Raw genomic sequence first — 22,981 nt, forward strand, 5'->3', positions numbered from 1 at the left:
GAGTTGGGATATGCAATGAAACACATTTCCAATTCACATGTGTATTAATACACACGTGTACATGTGTGAAATAGGACAAATGTAAGCACCCACCAAATGATTCTAGGTCTCTGGTCTCTGGTATCTGTCCTCTCAGAGCTGAAAGGCTAATCTATCTGCCCATGATGAATGGGGCGGCAGGAAAGAGAGGAGATCAGGAGTAATAGTTTTATCTGACTTGATAGGTGTTCCATTTCTTAAATATGAATGTTATCGCATATAGACCCATACACACAGGAGAAATAACCTGCTATTTCCTTGTTGCCCAGAGACAAGGCAAGCCGTGGTCACGCTCAATTACTCATCTAAGCAATATCCCTTTCTCTCTCCCACAGACAAACACACACACTAATTTTACAATGACAGCCACCGCTTTCAAATCTAATGGTGGACATGAATTGCGTCCAGATTGCCCTGTCCTTGTATGATGAGTAAGACTGGTTATTGAGGGAGAGTAGACGTGGGATATAAAGTGAAGTCATCTCCATGGTGATGATACCAGGCCGTAGCACCTGCCAATTCTGCCCACTGGGTGTTCCTCAGTGACATGTTGGGAAATGTTGTACTGGAGGTAACATATAAATAAAATGTATTGGTCGCACACACCGATTTGCAGGTTTTATAATCCCCTAGAGTCCATTGAAGCACAGGTTTTTTTTCTTTTGGAAAAGTTTTATTGACACAATTCCTTTAAAAACAGCTCATACATTTTTTACATCATTTACACACATAAAAACGGCAACAAAGCATAAAACACAGCATTTGAAAGTTACATTTAAATTTGTTAAAAAGTACATGTTGTTAAAACCAATGAAAACAACCATGAATAAAAGTACTTTCCTTGTAAAAACATCAAATCTGTAGAAGCCATTTAAAATGTGTACTAATTATCTAACAAAGGTAAAACATTTTTAAGACATGAAAAACATGTTAATATATATAATATATGCCATTTAGCAGACGCTTTTATCCAAAGCGACTTACAGTCAAGTGTGCATACATTCTACGTATGGGTGGTCCCGGGAATCGAACTCACTACCCTGGCGTTACAAGCGCCATGCTCTACCAACTGAGCTACAGAAAAAAAAAAAGCCACTTTGTTAAAAAGCTGTCTTCAGTCCCTTGTACAGGAGCGGGGTGAGTCTTTATCAAGCTCACCTCATCCTGCTCTTCTGAATGGATCATCGTCCCGTCCTTCGGGGCCCAGAGGAGATCCCTCCCCTAGGCGCATCGCCCTAGGCGCCGCAGCGCTGTCAGGCCGTGGCCGCCGGGACCTAGGGTGTTGTGGGGGACCCTTCGCCTGGGGTCGAGGCCCCCTTCCTTTCGTACCACCCCAGGGCTTCCGTGGCTACCATGGCAGGTTACGGGAGGACCACAGTGCTTCCTTCAGGCACGTGAGGGTGGGCCAGAGCTTGGTGAAGGTCTTCGATGGAATGGGCCTTCGGCCCACCCCATACAACACGAGCTGAGGTGTTAGGTCCTCCCCTGCTGGCAGACACGAGGTAATCAGGGGGCCTGCTTTCTTCCACAGGTCCCTGGCGGCTCTGCACTCCCAGAGCATGTGCCTCACCGACTCTTCTTGGCCGCAGCCTGGTCGGGGGCACGCGGATGTCCTCGCCATGCCCCGTGAGTGCATAACGGCCCTGACCGGGAGGATCTCGTGGGCGACCATCCAGGACAGGTCCCGATGCCGATTCAGGAGAGCAGGATGGGCCACGTTGTGCCAGTACATAATAGGATGCGTCTCAAGCCACCGAATCCGCCGAAGTTGCCTTTCCTTATCTGCAGTGAAAGGTGGCAGAGCTAGAGTTGTGTTTGTCATCCCGAAAAAAATCGATCTTCTCACGAAAACATCTTTAGCATCAAAACGGTTTGACCTACAAAACAATTACGACCACTCTATGGAAACGGGAGACTCTCACAAACATGATGGGGTCTCCGTACCTACCCAAAAAAGGGGTTCAATATGTATAAAAAATAGTCATCAAATATATATTTCCTGACCTTTATTATTATCTCCTTTTAAAAAAAAATGTTTTTGTAATTTTGAGACATGTAATTTATTTTTCGTTTTTTATTATTTTTATTTTTTATTATTGTGGCAATAAAGAAAATGTCACATCAATACAGGGACATTCCTGTGAATACAATGAAAATAATTTAATCATAGAACATTAGGTGAATAATTCAGCATAGATCCCCCTCTCACCCCATCTGATACAGTAGTAGGTATACCAGGATGAACTATGTTGGGAATACAGTATATTCATACACAGTGAGTAAAGAACAGTATATAAACATACAGGACAGGAGGAGGGACAGTAAAACAACAATAAATCCCTCTTGTGTCAGTAACTTCCAGTTCCTGCCCAGACTTCAGGAAGCCTCCCGGTCGGTGCATTGACTGGCATTCTCCTCTATCTCCCCAACAAACCAGCTCAACAACAGAGCTAAACAACAGACTGTAACAAGCACAGTAAACAGACAGTGTTTGAGCACCCCTCTGTTTGTGTTGACACAGGGAAGTGTAAATCAGGGTAACATTGTCTGCCCCTCACACCTGTGACTTCCTGCAGAATCAATATTGGGTGCCTGTTGTTGAGGACTATGTCATGTCCCCCTCACAAACAGCAAGCAACGTTTCACCAGCAGGCTCACAGTGTGGGAAGGAGCTTGATCCTGCACTTGTTTCCCCCTTCCCAACTCTGTCTCTGTCTTTGTGGTGGGTTATCGAGAAGACAATCCAATCAACTAATGTGGTTAGCAATGAACACCTGCCCACTCTGCATGTAACTCTGAAAGAGGGTATCTACAAACTATCCGTTTAAACAAAAAATGAGGCACTATCAGTGAGGACACATGGAATCACCTCTAATGCACTTTAGTAAATTCACTCTGAGCACTCTAATGGGAAATGCTTCCATGTTTTCACCTTTTTGCCCTGTCTTCTTTGCTCAGTCTCATTGAACTGTGTGACTGGCACGTCATAATTAACTGCAACGTATTTAATCCTGTTTACCTTAATGTTCTTGAACTACCAGGTATGCAAACACATTGATCCGATGTCACGTGAATGCTTCGCAAGATTACATTCACTACTATGCCACAATTACTTGAATGGAATATACGTGCACAACCTCATATTTTTGGCTATTTTCTGTCCTGGAGGTTTAGCATCATGCTCATTGTCACTTCAATGGGTATTTTTTCCCGAGTTCCCAGTTATTTTGAACGCCGCATCAGTATCGACACATGCTCCAAGGTTTCAGTTCTTTCTGCGTCATGTTTTGGAAAACGTCATTGTTGGAAAGATGCATCGTTAAAACACTCATAAACACGTTTCTTTCAACATTTGGAGTGCAACACATTGTTCAAAAAAAAATCTTAATTGGGCTTGCCTATAAATTGGGAAAATGAAGGCTTCTAGGGCATAGGTTAACTTTGATTTTGTTCGATGAAAATGATAGACCTTTCAAACGTTGTATTGCAACGTTGTATTAATCATTATTGGCAAGTGACTTGATGCGATATGAGTTGTTAAATGTGAATGACGAGTGTGTTGATATAATGGTAATTATTGTCAAAATTACGAATTTAACAACCATCAGAATTGTATTTTGTTTTAAGGTTATGCATATTAGGAAAAGTGATCGTGTCAAGCTGAATTGATCAAAAGTTGTACTATTGCAACATTTGAAGTACAGTCACATTTGATTCACCATGCTTTTCTGAAGCAATGCTTGTTGACAGATGGCAAGGACTGGTCGGACTGCTTATTTAAGTAATAAAGCAGGAGGGCGTGTGGTATAAGAATTTGTTCTTACCTGGTTTGCCTAGTTAAATAAATAAATACATATATATATATATATATATATACACACACAAACACACACACACACACCAAGGCTAAGGGCTGTTCTTAGTCATGCAGAGTGCCTGGATACAGCCCTTAGCTGTGGAACATTGGCCATACACCACAAACCCAGAGGTGCCTTATTTCTTATATAAACTTGTTACCAATGTAATTAGAGCAGTACAAATAAACGTTTTGTCATACCCGTGGTATACAGTCTGATATACCATGGCTGTCAGCCAATCAGCATTCAGGGCTCAAACCACCCAGTTTATAATTGTCTAGTCTACTCCTTCTATCCCATTCCAGTGCTTGACATAATAGCTGGTCTACTAACCACCGGTTCTGGCAACCTATCATCATGCACATCTGGCAACCATCATTACGCACACCTGCACCCCATCATGAGACACATCTGGACTTTATCACTACCCTGATTACTTCCCCTTTATCTAGCGCTCCGTTGTATTACCCATTAGGTAGTATTGTTTCCTGTTTAGACTCTGCTCCGGTTTTTCTATTCACTTAATGTTTATGCCTATTAAACTCACCTACTCGATGTGTCTCCATTACAATCATCCTAAATTTGCAACAATGTCAATGAGCGTTATCACCATCTTTTCTTTGTGGAACCTCAAACTGTCGTGATTACAGCTGAGAAACTTCGCAATGTCTTATCCTAAAACCTACTCTGAGCTGGGAGTTTGTCTTAAAAGACACCGATGTCACAGGAAGGCCAAAAAGATCATCAAGGACAACAACCACCCGAGCCACTGCCTGTTCACCTTGCTATCATCCAGAAGGCGGGGTCAGTACAGGTGCATCAAAGCTGAGAGCGAGAGACTAAAAAACAGCTTCTATCTCATGGCCATCAAACTGTTAAATAGCCATCACTAGCAAAAAGAGGCTGCTGCCTTACATACAGACTTGAAATCACTGGCCACTTTAATGGAACACTAGTCACTTTAATAATGTTTCATATTTTGCATTACTCATCTCATATGTATATACTGTATTCTATACTATTCTACTGTATCTTAGTCTATGCTGCTCTGACATTGCTTGTCCAAATATTTATATATTCTTAATTCCTTTAGATTTGTGTGTTGTGAAGTTAGATATTACTGCACTGTTGGCACTAGAAACACAAGCATTTTTCAACACCTGCAACAACATCTGCTAAACACATGTATGTGACAAATACAATTTGATATGAAGCATGTGTATGGAATAAAGTGTACTACAGCCAGATTTAGAAGTGTGTCAGGACCCACCTTGCTGAGAAAGAACAGTATTCCGCTCCATCCTAGCTTCTGCCCTCAAGGCAGAATCAGGAAACCTGTTATCCTCTGAGTAGCAGGTTTGTAATTACACATACAGGCTTGAGCAACTTAATGATAATCAGCACGGACCACTGTATAACATATAGGGAGAGACATAACATACAGATCAATCTTAGTCCTGGACTACCAAGCTATTTTAATAAAGATTCTCCATTGACCGTACTTCATGGTCCAGGACTATGCTTAATCTATGTCTGGGAAACCAGCCTGTAGTGCATAAAGATGTGGGTAATGTATCCTGGGAGGTCAAGGATCAAAGTTGAAAGGATGGACCAAGTCATTGGTGTAGGCTACTTATTGTCTTCTGCGTCATCCCTTCAGCAAATCACCCGGTATAGTATATGGGCTATGTACAATCAACACATCTGTTCCAGAGAGGATTGTAAATTGAAACATTTTACACATAAGAACACTGAAAAACTAAACAAAAAAATGGACAATACATGTATGGAATAAAATGTAAGCTTTATTCATAAAGCACTTTCACAAATGCCCTGTAAAAAAATAAGGACCCCCAAAAAATGAGAACGCTAACAGTTCCTACAATAAATAAATAAACCTACGGTACTATTTAAATGACTTCTGATGGCTGGAGTGTTAGCTTGCTATGCAGCTGTTCTAAATACAATGACAGATCCTCTGAGAAACTGATGGGAGACCAGACTCGTGAACTATACGTTACCATAGCAACCATGTGGTCTATAGCACAACACATCATACACTTTACCACGGCAACGATACAGCGTGGAGGAACACGGGTCTGGACAAGCTTCTGGAGGATGAGTTCAGTTAATACAGTACACAACACAGTACACAACACAGGTCCTTTCAGCAAAAATAATAGGAATAACAATGAATTAATCTTGTCAACCTTCCCAACGCCCTTTCCACCTCCTGTCCTATGTCTCCACTGTCCCACCCCCTGAGGCATCTGTATCCAAAGACTGTGGTTTTAACCTCTACTCTGAATGCCCTGCCTGCCTCCCCCTTTTGACTGGGCAACTACCCATCTTCCACTACCATGGTCCATACCTCATCAAACCTTTTACAGCACAAATATCATTATCACCCTAAAATAACGAAATCCTTCTATGAAGTTGTGCGCTGACAGTAGTGACAACATACAATATACCTTTTTCTAATGTAGGATACCAAGACACACATAAGCACAGAAACACTAAAACACTGAAAGAATATTCACAGCTATGAACCTATTCTTAGACACATAGACCTCACACACTCACAACGGCCATTCTAACCCAATATCTAAGATTATTAGCCACCCTTGTCGTCGTAGGTAAAAACAGTGGCTGTGACGTCGTAGGTAAAAACAGTGGCTGTGACGTCAGTGCTCCTATCGGGGACCTTTGTTACGACCTGCTCTGTTATAAAAACACTAACTTAACAGTAGTAAGTAGCAATGTGCATCAGATGATACCCACAAGATAACCATGATCTAAGAACAAATTAAGTCCTCAAGCAGGCAACTATTATGTTCATACGCTGGTGTTAATGCCAGTATTAAAAAACCATGACGTTGTGACCTTCACAGGACACAAGCAACTTGTATATGAGAAATAGTTGTAATAATAACTATAATTAAAATGTCCCCTGCATTGGTATAATTGTGAACCAGAAATCTCATAGGAATTTAAGAATGACCTGGATTTACAAAATTGTTAATTGACAGCATAAAAAAAAGCTCCACTGCATATACCTATAAAAATAAATGAATTCAAGTAGAAATTCATATCTACAAAGAATTTAAAAAAGAACTGCCAAAGCTGGGATTTCCAAAGTGTACAGTCTAGGCGCAGTGAACCAGTCTGGTCTGCCATAGATGCCGAGGGGAGGGGTGCTATCACATAAGAAGTATACCACTGACACTCCTCCAATCGCTGTTACATGTGCATTTATCTGTCTACCCGTCTTCAGCTTCTCTGGGGTCAGATGAGTTGTACTGTGTCTGTAGTCGGGGAACTGAATAGCCTTTGGCTTCATCAGAGGCACTAGTTTAAGCAAATGTTATTTGTGGGTCCTTCATGTTTGGCTATTCTTTACAAATACCCACCCAAAAGCTGAAAACATAAAAGCATACAGAAAACACAAATATACACAGATATTTAGATACACACCCAGATGCCAACACATAATGGCTGCATTATACAGCCTGTAAGGTGCTGAAATGTAAATAGAAGCCATGGCAACACAGAGATGATAACCTACTGGGATGCAGTTGACTCCCTGACTGGGTAATGGCAGAACTACTGAGAAACAGTGAGTCTACCATGAAAATCTGAACAAAAGATCTAGCTTTAGCCTACAAGGAATTGGCAAAAAGCCAGGCCACAAGTGTCCATCACAACTCCATGAAAGCACAGATTGTAATTACATGAACACACGGATGCTAAACCCTCAGTGAAATAATAGTTTGAACGAGAGGACATTTCTCTGCAACTCAAATATGAAAAATAAAAGTAACATCATTCTTATAAAAACAACACTTGTGGGTCATGGTGGGATAAGAGTACAAAGATATTCAAAAATACAAATCAACTAAAATGTTAAAAGGTCCAATGCAGCATTTTTTATCTCAATATTAAATCATTTCTGGGTAACAATTAAGTACCTTACTGTGATTGTTTTCAATGAAAATGTTAAAAAAAAATATTAAAAATGATTCTTAGCAAAGAACAATTTCTCAAGCAAGACTTTTGCTCGGACTGACTGGGAATATTCTGAGTGGGGAGGGGAAAACTAGCTGTTGGCAGAGATTTTTGGAACTCTTTCTTATTGGTCTATTAACTAAATTACCGCCTGGTGATGTCACTAGCCAGGCCAAAGCTTCATCCCACCAAAACAAGCAGACATTTCAGGTAGTCTTTTCAAATAGCTCTTCACGAAAAGGGCATTATGATCATGTTCACAGTATTATTCCAACCTCGTAGTATGGAAATATAAAAACACAGGATCACCATGTTTTTGACTGTACTGGCCCTTTTAAACAGATACTATGCAGTGAAAACCTGTCTGAATATATCCCAGCACTTATCAAACGGCCTATGAGTGGCGTGGGGGTGGCCGTGCCCCTGCCTGGTGCGGAGGAATGAAGGAGGGGCTCTGACATGTAAACCAGTCTGCAGTATGGCTCTCCTTCACTACAGCACTAGCAGACCAGGGGGAATGATTGGAGTGTGCTTGAAGAACACATCAATAGGGGTTGAGTTAGGGTGTACACTGGGTGCAGGGGGGTAGGGTAAATGAGCAGTTACTGGGTTTTCCGTGACGAGGGGTTTCATCGATTTATCTCCTCTTTAGGACTCCTGTGGTACCACCTCCATCATCTTCTGGCATAGCGCCGTGGAAGAGACTGGGGAGAGAGTCAAATACACACCATCAATTATAACCACTTTATAATCAGAAACAGACTACATCATGAAGACAGATCAAGAGTACAGTGAAGCAATTCATAAGTAAAACTTACAGATTAATTGAAGGAGCCATTTGGGCTTGTTTTGCCACCAAACGCCGATAAAGTAGACTGGCACTCCCGTGGCAATGATGCCAAAGCCGATGGCACACTCCACAGGTGTTTTCCAGATGGACACCACGATAAGGAACATACAAGCCAGGACGAAGCTGATAGGCAGCAGGATATTCACCTGGGGGAAACAGTTCAATGGGATACTGAATACATTACAAACAGACAAACACATTGAAACTCCCGCTAACGAAATACACAGAGAATGACTGGATTCAAACTAAACTCGTCGAGGAAATTGAAATAGGAAAATAATGTGAAATTGTGTGACCGTAATTGGCAAAGCATCTTTATATACTAAATATATTTTAAATCCAATATTTTGAAAATAAGGAATCCTTTCATCAGAAAATACTCCTTTTCCTCAGCTTTACTGAGGTACATGCCTAAGGTTAAAGTTCTGACGAGGGTTAAAGGTGAAATTCTGACTAACCAAATGGCATTCATCCAGAGGACCAGAGAAAGAGGGAGAGTGTTGGTGCTCTTGGTCACACAGTGATCAGAACACTAACTCACATCCAGCTGAATGTGGAGCATAAGACCAGTAATCAACTGTCATCTTTTCAGAGGCTGACAAAGGCTGTGTGTGATGTTAAGCCACACAAACTTAATGAGTACCAGCGAGTGCGTATATGAGAGAGAGATATTCAAAGGCCGACAATTGAATGAACAGTGTTGGGGAAAAAAACTCCACCCCCTCCTCTGTGGTGGCACAGACCAGGCCACTGTATGGTCCTCTGTCCCAAACACACAGGACATATTTATGTGGTCAATAGATAAGATAGATCCATCTGAACCACCAGCACTGTGCAGCGATGGCCTCTTTCACTTCACTGCCTTTCTCAGCCACTCCCCTCATTAACACATCGCTATGTCAACCAGGAATTAGGGGTCCATTCTGAGGGCAGGCAGAGGACCCACAGTCCCACAGTTGCACAAAGGGGCTCTGTGTGCCCACCAGTCCTAGGGCGACTGTATCAGTGCACATGCTGTTCTACCTTCACTAGCCAGCAGCTCATGCCCATGGCAGGTCACACTGCAGCCTACGCTTCCAAGTAACCAGTTCCAGTTCCTTTTATCATTCTTTTTTTCTCCCTCGCCCTTCTCCCTCTCTGGTGCCTGATCAGTTGATAACAGGTTAGAGGCATTACACATATTCTCACCTTGATTGGTCGTTCCAGCTCAGGTTTCTTGTAGCGCAGCCACATCATGCCAATGATCGCCATGGCAATACAGAGCCAGTTGAAGAAACTGAAGAAGTTGATGACGGAGAAGATGTCGTTGGAGAAGGCGTACAGCAGCGTCATCAGGCACTGAAGGAGAGAGGGAAGTGTGTGAGAGAGAGGGAGGTTTCTAATGCAGCAGACAGCAGTGACTATCAACGACAGCCATGGAAAAAAGCTAATATGACAATAATACTGAGCCTCAATTCTCAGGATTAATGTTTGACTTCCAATATGTTTTACTCGTTGAATGATGAGAGCCCTTGGTGTTGGGGTGGTTTTGAGAAGCCCCTGGTTAGATGGAAGTTTGTGTACGTACTGTGAAGATGAGTGACGGCAGAGGAGTCAGCAGGTTGGGGTGGATCATGGACAGCAGACTGGGGAGGTGGCCCTCTCTTGAGCCCACAAAGAACAACCTGACAGAGGACAGGGGTTACAGTAATTCTACATACACACAAACCAAAGTAGTCCATGAAGGAACATACTCGCCCTTGGTGTGTGTGAATCAAAGCAAGTGTGTGTGTTACCTGGATGATGTAAAGAGAGAGCCATTGACGGAGCCGAAACAGGACAGTCCCACAAACACCGGGATGATCCAAGCCATGGGACCCAGGTGGTAGTTTCCAAAGTCCTGACAGACAGACAAACAATTTCAGCAAACTGTCCATCTACCAGTCACTGGGGCTGTGTGTACAGGGACATAGAGCGATGTATTTATAGCCAGAGATTGTGTGTGCTTAAGGGAACATAGAGAGTACAGTATGTGCAGGCTGCATGGTGTGGTATGGGGGAGAACTCACCACAGCCACTGCCTCAGAGCTGAGCATCTCATCTGGGCTCAGAGTAGTGAAGTAGGCCAGGTTAGTTAGTACGTACACCACAGTGACGATGGGAAGGGAGATGATGATTGCACGCGGCAGGTTCCTGTGGGAGAGGGGGGCAGTGAGGGTTACGCAGTTAAACTCTTCAGCTGTGACATTATACTTCCTATGCTTACCTACATCTGAAGAAAATCTCATGTAATTCTACATATTAATACGGACTGAGAAAGGGATCGTGCCAACATAAAACATGCATGTACCAGTAATTCTTCTAAATTCACAGGGAGTCATTCTTGACATATAGCATGTTACAGGGAACACAGAATAGAGTTGACACTCACTTGTAAGGTTCAATCATTTCTTCTGTGACAAAGTTCAAGTAATTCCTGCAAGATGAGGATGACATGGTTTAGAGACACAAGCTAAGTTTCCATCCAATTGGCGACAGATTTTCATTTTCATTTTAGAATCCGCATAAAGAAAATATGTACATTTTTCCACCATTGGTGGGGTTCCACCAAATGGACTTATTGCTGCTAAAAAAAGTAATGTACTGAATAAAATCTAAAGTTCAATTTGTTTCCATCGCATGTTAAACTCTACCGATAATGTTGTCACAAAAACGGTTGTGTTAAATAGCAAATGCGCCTACACTGGGCATGGCATGTGCGCTCTAGCCAACAGCTCACAGATACAGTGCGGGTAGGCTAGTCTACATTATGAAATTATTATGGATAAGAGCGAGAATATTTGTATTAGTCAAAAACGCCAGTCAAGCATCGATCATCATGACACCAAACTAAGACTCTTGATATTTATTGAAAAAAGGAGCATCTAGAACCTGTGAAGTTCATCATAACGTATTTCATATGTAACCTAATAAATTGTGTGCTTTCCCCGAGTCGAAGTGGGAGGACCACACACCATATCATCGTGCGACTCCAAGTTTACTTTCGATACAATGGTTATTATATAAATATTTGCACAGAAATACATTTCCACCGTAATTTCTCGCATAACACATTTAACAGACACAAAAACATCCCACCACGTCGAACAAACAAATGATCTGTCGGCATTTCTAAAATTATACCGAAACTTCCTGTTTCCATCACAGCTGTCGTAATTTTACTCGCATAAAAACTGTGGATAGAAACCACGTTTACAGACAGACAGACAGAACACTGTGTGTAAATCTATTGTAGACAGGCTGTGATTTCATTGAGTGTGAGTGAGGATAAAGTATTCAATCATACAGTAATGTTCATGTCCCATAGAGCAACAAAACAGTGCTAAAAAGACCAAGGGGAAGAGGGACTGTTTTAGGTTGAAACCTGAGCACCATGCATTGGGAGGATTAGTCTGAGCAGAGTTTTCAATTCACTTAGTAGAGTTCTTAATTGGTCAGCCCTCCTAAAAGGTGGTTTACAATGGGATTATATGGAGGATAAAATGCTGCTCTCATGTTAAATACTCCTGGATGTGTCAGTCAAATTCTAGTTCTCTGTACTTACCAGCCCCCATAGGCAAACAGACCACTGTACAGGGCCAGACCAATGTTCCCAAAATCGTAATTTGAATTCTTGAAAGAATTTTCTGGTAGGAGATTGACTGTGTCACCTGGAAGAAGGGAAGAAAGAGTTGGAAAGGTAAGTCCAAAGTTGACACTGAATTATTGACCACAAAGTGGACAGAATGAGCAGCCCTGTTAATTGTGTCCGAGCAGGGCCCTGGAATGGCGAAACACAAGATCACATAAATGCACCATGAAAACTAAGATCAACATGAGAAAGTTAAAAAAAAAAATAGTGGAAGAGCAGACAAATATTCCCAGACAAAATACCAGTGTTAATACCAGATCTAGATTAAAAGGCTGTGAGCAGTGCTTGGGTTCAACCTAAATCCCCTATAATAAACAGTTATGGGGGTTTCACTAAATCCACCACTCAGGGGGGTAGAATGGCGATGGGGCTACCTGTTTTATTAAATGAAAAACAAGACAAATATGTGGAACGTATACGCCTGAGGGGGGACACAAGGGATGGACATTCCAGGAGTACCAGCCGGCCAAAAGAGCCAGACATCCTCAGAACAAACAACTCCCAGAGAGTTGTTTCAGACAGAGGCCCATGCTTAACCAGGACCAGCACTGGGCCGTGTCCCTCTTCATGTAGGACCATGACCTTCCACCTTTATTGTCCCCCAACTCCAAACTTAAAGCCTGCATGACACCCCAACATGGAAAGGGTCTTTCCAGGGTGGTGCAACATCAGCTAGTACACTGAAACTATATGACACAAATACATAGTAACCACAGTCCTATATACACGGAGTGTACAAAACACTAGGAACATCTTCCTAATATTGAGTTGCACCCCTCTTTGCCCTCAGAACAGCCTCAATTCGTCCGGACATGGAATCTACAGTGTTAAAAGCATTCCACAGGGATGCTGGGCCATGTTGACTCTAATGCTTCCCACAGTTGTGTCAATTTGGTTGGATGTCCTTTGGGTGGTGGACCATTCTTGATAAACACAGGAAACTGTTGAGCGTGAAAAACCCAGCAGCATTGTGGTTCTTGAAACAAACCTGGCACCTACTACCATACCCCATTCAAAGGCTCTTAAATATTTTGCCTTGCGCATTCAACCTCTGAATGCCACTCATACACAATCCATGTCTCAATTGTCTCAAGGCTTCAAAAACCTTCCTTAACCTGTCTCCTCCCCTTAATCTACACTGATTGAAGTGGATTTAACTGCTTTGTCAAGCATTGAACATCCCAACAGTGTATTGGCTGCTCTCCATACACACAACATACACACACACACAGGCTTCTGAATGCCTTGATATTGGTGGTGATGGAAAGGTGAGAGGCAGTGAGTGAGCGTGTGTCTGGGTAGATGACTGACTGAAAAGAGTCATGAGAGGCCGTTTTGGCCTCCGCTCATGTGACCCACCGCCCGCCCGGGACAGGCCTCAGGAGCCTGCCATCAGTTATTCACATGACTGCAGTACCAGGCAGAGGGAGGGATGCAGTGGCCTTAGGGTCAGGCATGGCAGAAAAGCGGGCAGGCAGACAATGGGCCAGACGGGCCCCAGTGAGTATTACCAGTTCAGACATGACTCTGCAGAATGCAGATAAGTGTCAGAGCCTCGAGGCAGTTTGTCTGAATGGGAGCTACCACTGTGAACACACCACATCTTTCAGACACACAGTGTACAGTATGTAAAGTATGGGTGATCTGTACCTTTCAAGTTATTAGTCATATGTACAGGATACACATGGATACACATGGTGTACACCGTCCAGTGAAATGCTTACTTGCAGCTTCCTTCTCGATAAGAAATAATAAAAGATAAGAATAGGAGACTCAAGTAAATGGCTCATTAGAATAGAATACATTTTTTAGCACGAGTCTAATTTATAGTCCAATATTTACGTGTTTTGGGGAACGGGGCATTGGGGGCAAGTGTTTAAATTGTGCAGTATTTAGCAATCATAATAAGAGTCTGGTAGCAGCAGTTGTGATGTGTGTGTGTGTGTGTGTGTGTGTGTGTGTGTGTACATATAAATGTCTGTGTAGGTGTGTGTGAGTGAGTGCATGTGAGCTAAGGTGCAGAGAATCAGCAGATGAGCAGTCCAGTTCAAGTGTTCAGCAGTCTGATGGCTGGTAGAGAGAAACTATCTCTGAGTCTCTTGGTATCAGACCTCATGCTCCGATACAGTCTGCCTGATGGTAAGGGAGTGAACAGCTCGTGGCTGAGGTATGTGGGGTCCTTGATGATGCTGCAGGCCTTCCTCAGGCACCGTTTCGAGTAGATGCCCTGGATGGGTGTGCACTGTCCCAGTGATGTACTGGACATTGCCGCACCAGGCCGTGATGCAACCGGTCTGGACGCTCTCGATGGTGCAGCGGTACTATTTGTAGAGGACCCGGGGCGGCATGCTGAATTTCTTCAGCCGCCTTAGGAAGTAGAGGCGCTGTTGCCCCCTATTCACAATAGTGGTGGTGGTGTTGGTCACTCTGTGATACGTGTGTGTGTGTGTCATCTATCTCAGGTTTCTTGAGCAATTTCAGGTGAACACATCACTACATCAAACAAGTCTATCCTTGTTTGATGAATAAAGGTTCATTAATTCATACCAGTGAAACATTAGATGATCCTAAAAGAGCTCTCCTATTGTAAACTTTATCTGCACCTTTCTGCCTGAGAGATAGCTTTGGGATAGCTGGCAGACACAAAGACAGCCAGTTCTTTCACACACATGCTGCCAAAGAGGAGCGGTGAAGGGTTGACATAATAAAATGGGGTCATACAGGAGCTGGTATGCTGCCTGTATTCCTGAGTTTGTACAGGGAAATATAAACAAAGATGGCTGCCACTTCAGATCATAAATGGATTAGATCAACATGTCCAGTGCGGTGAGCACAGAGGTGCATGCCCCCGAATCCCAAACCTAATATTTTCAGGAACTCCTACTGAGTAGTAGATGACTGTGGAATAGTACAAGTAAAATTACACGAGCTGAGATTACAACAGCAGGCCAATTCTAATCTTTTTTCCACTACTCTGACAATCACAGATATTTTTCAGAGCTGATCTGATTGGTCCAAAGACAATTCATGAAAAAAAAATATCAGAATTGGGCTGCCTGTTTCAACACAACCACTGATGGCCAGTAGTGTGTACATACAGTGCCTTCAGAAAGTATTCATACCCCTTGACTTATTCCACATTTTGTTGCAGTCTGAATTCAAAAATGTATTAAATATATGTTTCTCACCCATCTACCTCATAATGACAAGGTGAAAACAACAAATGTATTGAAAATGAAATACATAAATATCTAATTTACGTAAGTATTCACACCCCTGAGTCAATACAAGTTAGCGTCACCTTTGGCAGCGATTACAGCTGTGAGTCTTTCTGGGTAAGTTTCTAAGAGCTCTTCACACCTGGATTGTACAATATTTGCATTTTATTATTTTCAAAAATTCTTAAAATTAGTTATTGATCATTGCTAGACAGCCATTTTCAAGTCTTGCCATAGCCAGTTTAAGATAAAACTGTAACTAGGCCACTGAGGAACATTGAATGTCTTCTTGGTAAACAACTTCGGTGTAGATTTGGCCTTGTGTTTTAGGTTATTGTCCAGCTGAAAGGTGAATTGATCAGACTGAACCAGGTTTCAAGATGACTGAACCAGGTTTTCCTCCAGGATTTTGTCTGTGCTTAGCTCCATTTCTTTTTTATCCTGAAAAACTAACCAGTCCTTAACGATTACAAGCATACTCATAACATGATGCAGCCACCACTACGCTTGAAGATATTTAGTGGTACTCAGTATGTGTTGTTTTGGATTTGCCCCAAACATAACACTTTGTATTCAGGACAAAAAGTGAATCACACATTTTTTGCAATATTTCATTAGTGCCTTGTTGCAAATAGGATGCATGTTTTGTCATATTTATATCTGTACAGGCTTCCTTCTTTTCACTCTGTCAATTATATTAGTATTGTGGAGTAACTACAATGTTAAATAACGTTCATCCTCAGTTCTCCTATCACAGCCATTCAACTCTAACTGTTTTAAAGTTACCATTGGCCTCCTGGTGAAATCCTTGTGGTTTCCTTCCTCTCTGGCAACGGAGTTAGGATGGACGCATGCATCTTTGTAGTGACTGGGTGTATTGATACACCATCCACAGTGTAATTAATAACTTCACCATGCTCAAAAGGATATTCCATATTTTTATTCTTACCCATCTACCAATAGGTACACCTCTTTGCGAGGCATTTGAAAACCTCCCTGGTCTTAGTGTTCGAAATTGACTGCTCGACCTTACAGATAATTGAGATGAGAGATGAGGTAGCCTTTCAAAAATCACGTTAAACACTATTATTGCACACAGAGTGATCCATGCAACGTATTATGAGACTTGTTAAGCACATTTTCACTCCTGAAACGTATTTAGGCCTGCCATATCAAAGGGATTGAATACTTGAGAAAATACTTTTCAGTTTTTTCATTTTGATTTAATTTGTAATAACTTCTAAAAACATAATTCCACTTTGACATTATGAGGTAATATTTTAAATTCAGGCTGTAAAACAAAACGTGGAAAAGGTCAAGGGGTGAGAATACTTTCTGAAGGTGCTGAATATTCTGTCACGTCAGCCAAGGGGAGACACGGGGCTGTTCTGATATAGTGAAGGTCGGTGCGTACCTGCTGCCTAACCTGTATTTCTGAGTTGTATGGTTAAACAAATACAAACAGGGCTGCCACGTCATCCTGTCAGGTCGCATAGACTAAATCACTCCCTGGTCACTGAGCAATGGCCCTCATCGCTCTGTTCTCTGCTAATCTGTCTGGAATATAAACAGCTATCTGTCAACCCTCATTTGACACTTCAGTTTAATTCTGATTTGCATAAAGAAACAGGGACAGTCGTTGTCTATTTGACACGAGGGAAGAATCATTGACATTTTACCCCCATCTTTATCACTAGCGCATTTACATTAACAGCCGCCCCTCAGGTAAGGCTAAGCTCTGAATTCACCTCTTCCCGTTTCTTTGTCAAGCGATACTGGCTTGGCCTACAAGCAAGCAGTCTCCAGCTCTAGGTTCTCCTAGTTTGGACCAACTTCCTTATTTGGTCAAGATAACAAAACAATGGCCCGGTAGTTTAGAACTTCTTAATACAATATCAGTGTATAAACAGCAACCGGTGGACTGCATGGCACATATCTGGTCTAACCTTTAAATCAAATGCTTGAAAGGTAGAAACAGGTAAGCCTTGTATGATTAGCCACCTGGGGGCGGCTGTGTTGTGTTTGGGGATGGGTTAAAGTCAGCCACAGCAGCTCGGTGAGCAGCTGGGTCAGGTTGTAAATAAACCATTGAGAGATCCCGTTACACTACTGACTACCTTCAAATGAACCAGCAGATAACATGTGATGGCGAAACCAAGGCTGGGCTGCCTCTTTCATAAGGAGCCAAGGGGAGAAACTTGTTTTCAAACAGAGACATAGAGAGATGTACACCCGACACACGAGAGACACGCATACAAGGAATGTCCCTACAGAGGACTCAGGACTGGCTCCCAAAGACAAACAAAAATGCTTTTGATTGAAAAGGAACTGGATCATTGGAGTAGCCTAATGATATTATTTTTGTAACAATCCTGTTGTCATTAACCTGGTAAAGCCGATTACCAAATGAAGGAATGACCCAGAATCGTACACTTCATCCGTTAACCCTAGAAGACGGTCTGGTGTAGATAACAGGCATTCTAAAATGCACTGAAGTGAGGATGTCTCTCAGTCAAGAAGAGAAGACAAAGACAAGTGGAGCATTCATTTGATCTCTGTGGTTAGATTTCTCTCTCCCACCCAGTAGAGTCCCAACCGGACCAGACCGGACCAGACCAGCTCTGGAAGACCCTCCTCCATACAACAGTCCTGAACTGGCAGCAGGAGGACTCTAATAACTCAACATAGGGATATTTCACAACACTGAGTTAGTCACAGGGCAATAAAACTACTATCACCCACAGACAGATAGACAGACAAACACACTTAAATCATTTAGCAGATGCTTTACACAGAGTGACTTACAATTTGTGCATTCAACTAAAGACAACCACTACCATGACCAACCTTCATAAAAATGAGCCTCTATCTGAAAGATCTGTCCTAGAAAAAAAGGTACAATATTATATTTTTGTGAGAACTTGGCTGACAGTAAGCAGTGTCGTCCCATGCTCATTGGGGCATGCAAGAGATTAATTGACAAATCAATCGATAGAAAACGCAATACCATATATCGATCTTGCAGACACAGCTCTTCTTTATTAAAATGTATCCCCCCCCCTCACAGAACCTACCGTCCGTCTGCATGTGACCACTGGAAGAACCATGTGGATGGAGGGGAGGAGAGTGCCGCTGCTGTATTGAACACAGGAATACAGTCTGACCACTGGAAGAACCATGTGGATGGAGGGGAGGAGAGTGCGGCTGCTGTATTGAACAGGAATACAGTCTGACCACTGGAAGAACCAGTGCGGTCTGAATACAGTCTGACCACTGGAAGAACCATGTGGATGGAGGGGAGGAGAGTGGGGCTGCTGTATTGAAGACAGGAATACAGTTTGACCACTGGAAGAACCATGTGGATGGAGGGGAGGAGAGTGCGGCTGCTGTATTGAAGACAGGAATACAGTCTGACCACTGGAAGAACCATGTGGATGGAGGGGAGGAGAGTGGGGCTGCTGTATTGAAGAGAGGAATACAGTTTGACCACTTGAAGAACCATGTGGATGGAGGGGAGGAGAGTGGGGCTGCTGTATTGAAGACAGGAATACAGTCTGACACAGTCTGACCACTGGAAGAACCATGTGGATGGAGGGGAGGAGAGTGGGGCTGCTGTATTGAAGACAGGAATACAGTCTGACCACTGGAAGAACCATGTGGATGGAGGGGAGGAGAGTGGGGCTGCTGTATTGAAGACAGGAATACAGTCTGACACAGTCTGACCACTGGAAGAACCATGTGGATGGAGGTGAGGAGAGTGCAGCTGCTGTATTGAAGACAGGAATACAGTCTGACCACTGGAAGAACCATGTGGATGGAGGGGAGGAGAGTGCAGCTGCTGTATTGAAGACAGGAATACAGTCTGACCCCTGGAAGAACCATGTGGATGGAGGGGAGGAGAGTGGGGCTGCTGTATTGAAGACAGGAATACAGTCTGACCACTGGAAGAACCATGTGGATGGAGGGGAGGAGAGTGGGGCTGCTGTATTGAAGACAGGAATACAGTCTGAGCACTGGAAGAACCATGTGGATGGAGGGGAGGAGAGTGCGGCTGCTGTATTGAAGACAGGAATACAGTCTGAGCACTGGAAGAACCATGTGGATGGGAGGGGAGGAGAGTGCGGCTGCTGTATTGAAGACAGGAATACAGTTTGACCACTTGAAGAACCATGTGGATGGGAGGGAAGGAGAGTGCGGCTGCTGTATTGAAGACAGGAATACAGAGTTATATATTGTATTTATCTCTGAATTATTGCGAGTCTTAAATCCGCCATCTTAGAATGTTTAACAAAAATACATGCAAGTACACCACCAATGTTATGGTATATTGACTCTAGTCTGGTGCTTCAAAAGGGGACTCATTACTCTCTGGCATGCCAAGACACTCATGTGCCAGCTCGACTTCAGATGTATCCAAATATAGTCCTTACTACTACTTCAAACATAGTAATTAGATGTACTCCACCAAAAACACATGATTTCACATGATGGTAAAGCACCCAAATCAGACACAATCATATTCTACAAACATTGACTCAAAGCTCTCAATGCCTCACTCAACAATTAATATCATCAGATTGTCTACATTATGCCCTGAGTGGACTCTGAGGGCAACCTCCATCGGCTGACTGATTCATTCAGGCAAGCTTACGCTTCACTAGGTCACTGGCTCTTCCAGAAGAATGGCCGTTGCTGGTCTGGTTCACTCCAACGTCCGCCAGTAAAGCCTGCCAGGAGTTAATGCAAATCTTGGTGTCTCGTTCTCCCTCCTGATCACTCTCTCTCTTTTCATAGTCTCTCCATCTCTCCCTTTGTATGTGCTCCAGCTCTGAATGGAGAACAATCCCGGGCAGTGTTCTGGGCACGCCACACCAGTCAGCAGTTCTGACTGCGGAACAGTTCAGCCTGAGCCAACCTGGCCAATCGCATCCACCAGGCCATAGATTCAGCCCCAGCCAGCCCAAATTCAATATGTATTTGGTATTTTATTAGGATCCTCATTAGCTGTTGCAAAAGCAGCAGCTACTCTTCCTGGGGTTCACACAAAACATAATACAGAACATCGTAAGACAAGAACAGCTCAAGGACAGAACTACATACAACTACATACATAAAAAGGCATACATAGCCTACATATAAATACATACACACAAACTATCTAGGTCAAATAGGGGAGAGGCGTTGTGCCGTAAGGTGTTGCTTTATCTGTTTTTTGAAACCAGGTTTGCTGTTTATTTCAGCAATATGAGATGGAAGGAAGTTCCATGCAATAAGGGCTCTATATAATACTGTAGGTTTTCTTAAATTTGTTCTGGATTTGGAGACTATGAAAAGACCCCTGGTGGCATATCTGGTGGGATAAGTGTGTGTGTCAGAGATGTGTATAAGTTGACTATGCAAACATTTTGGGATTTTCAACACATTGTTTATTATAAAAAGGAAGAAGTGATTCAGGCAAATTGACCGCAATTAAGCCCAAAAAGAGCTACTACTAGAGTAAAACAAAAATGTCATTCCTTGATTACATTGAGAAACGTTCACAACACTTTTTTTTATTTGAGGGAATTACTTGGGAACAGATTTCCTAAATTAAACAAATGTTTTTCTGAATCTTTCACCAAAAGATGAGATCATAAAAATAAAGCTGTTTCCCCTCTGTGGGGAAACAGCTTATTGGCCATGAAAGCCAAGAGGTGCCGCCACTTCCTGTTCCTGATCACGTGACTCAGACTACATCGTTATCGGCCCTGAATTCCTTTCCTGTCCCATTGCACTTTATGTCTTATCTGTTTGGTTTGCACTGTGCACCTCCTCCTGTAAAGGGCATTTTGTAGAGTGTGGTAGTGTAAGTGATTATGTATGGCCGTAGCTTACCTTTCCCAATCTCCACAAAGCCCACAATAATGATGAGGCCCAAGGCAAGGAGCTTGGCAGCAGCGAAGGCATCCTGGACCCGCGTGGCTGCCTTCACACTGTAACAGTTTATAGCAGTCAACAGCACTGGGCAAAGAGAGAGACAGAGGAAGAGAGAAACAGAGTGTGTGAGTTATTCCTTTCTATTTTTGACTACTGTCTACATCAGTGGTTCCCAAACTCTTTATAGTCCCATACCCCTTCAAACATTCAACCTTCAGCACACTCTCAAATGTTGTTTTTTGACATCATTGTAAGCCTGCCACACACACTATACGATACATTTATTAAACATAAGAATGGGTGTGAGTTTGTCACTTCCCACAAGCTGGGTTGTGACACAGTTCTTACAGGACCAGGGCACAAATAATAATCAATAATTTTGCTCTTTATTTTGTCATCGTACATATAAAACCTTATTTGTTCATTAAAAATGGTGAATAACTCACCACAGGTTAATGAGAAGGGTGTGCTTGAAAGGATGCACATAACTCTGCAATGTTGGGTTGAATTGGAGAGAGTCTCAGTCTTAAATCATTTTCCACACAGTCTGTGCCTGTATTTAGTTTCCATGCTACTGAGGGCCGAGTATCCACTCTCACATACAGTGGCGAGAACAAGTATTTGATAACCTGTAAAATCGTCAGTGTTTCCTACTTACAAAGCATGTAGAGGTCTGTAATTTATTTTTATCATAGGTACACTTCAACTGTGAGAGACGGAATCTAAAACAAAAATCTAGAAAATCACATTGTATGATTTTTAAGTAATTAATTAGCATTTTATTGCATGACATAAGTATTTGATACGTCAGAAAAGCCAAACTTAATATTTGGTACAGAAACCTGTGTTTGCAATTACAGAGATCATACGTTTCCTGTAGTTCTTGACCAGGTTTGCACACACTGCAGCAGGGATTTTGGCCCACTCCTCCATACAGACCTTCTCCAGATCCTTCAGGTTTCGGGGCTGTCGCTGGGCAATACGGACTTTCAGCTCCCTCCAAAGATTTTCACTCAGGTGCTTCGCTATATCACATTTGACATTGTCCGTAAGCTTGACTTCATTTGCTCACAAAAATAATACAATGATGGAAAGACCTTTGCATTAACAAGGACAACAGACAGAAAAGAGCTCCAACTTCTTAATCATAGCCTCAATTTTGTCCCGCACATTGAATATAGTTGCGGAGTCCCTGTAATCATAGATTCCGATCATTCAGGCAAGAAAAAACATCCCCCAGATAGGCCAGTCGTGTGAGAAACTCGTCATCATGCAAGCGGTCAGACAAGTGAAAATGATGGTCAGTAAAGAACTTTAAGCTAGTCTCTCAAAAAAAAAAAAGTGTACATACTTTGCCCCTTGATAACCAGCACACTTCTGTATGTTGTAAAAGTGTTACATGGTCGCTGCCCATATCATTGCATAA

At 42.6% G+C, this 22,981-nt stretch overlaps 1 protein-coding gene across 1 annotated transcript in view; it reads right to left on the reverse strand.

Annotated features, from left to right (window-relative positions):
* Positions 1-5,683: 5,683 nt before the first annotated feature.
* slc7a5 (solute carrier family 7 member 5) overlaps positions 5,684-22,981 on the reverse strand; it is a 29,819-nt gene continuing 12,521 nt past the window's right edge. Inside the window, exons 2-10 of the mRNA XM_035790888.2 lie at positions 21,514-21,639; positions 12,335-12,440; positions 11,162-11,206; positions 10,800-10,923; positions 10,527-10,630; positions 10,319-10,415; positions 9,940-10,089; positions 8,720-8,897; positions 5,684-8,605 (exon numbers count right to left, since the gene is read on the reverse strand). Coding sequence (XP_035646781.1) covers positions 8,550-8,605; positions 8,720-8,897; positions 9,940-10,089; positions 10,319-10,415; positions 10,527-10,630; positions 10,800-10,923; positions 11,162-11,206; positions 12,335-12,440; positions 21,514-21,639 — 986 coding nt within the window. The 3' untranslated portion in view covers positions 5,684-8,549. The remainder of the gene's footprint in view (positions 8,606-8,719; positions 8,898-9,939; positions 10,090-10,318; positions 10,416-10,526; positions 10,631-10,799; positions 10,924-11,161; positions 11,207-12,334; positions 12,441-21,513; positions 21,640-22,981) is intronic.

The sequence above is a fragment of the Oncorhynchus keta genome, chromosome 17, assembly GCF_023373465.1.
Source record: "Oncorhynchus keta strain PuntledgeMale-10-30-2019 chromosome 17, Oket_V2, whole genome shotgun sequence".
NCBI classification, from domain to species: Eukaryota; Metazoa; Chordata; class Actinopteri; order Salmoniformes; family Salmonidae; genus Oncorhynchus; species Oncorhynchus keta.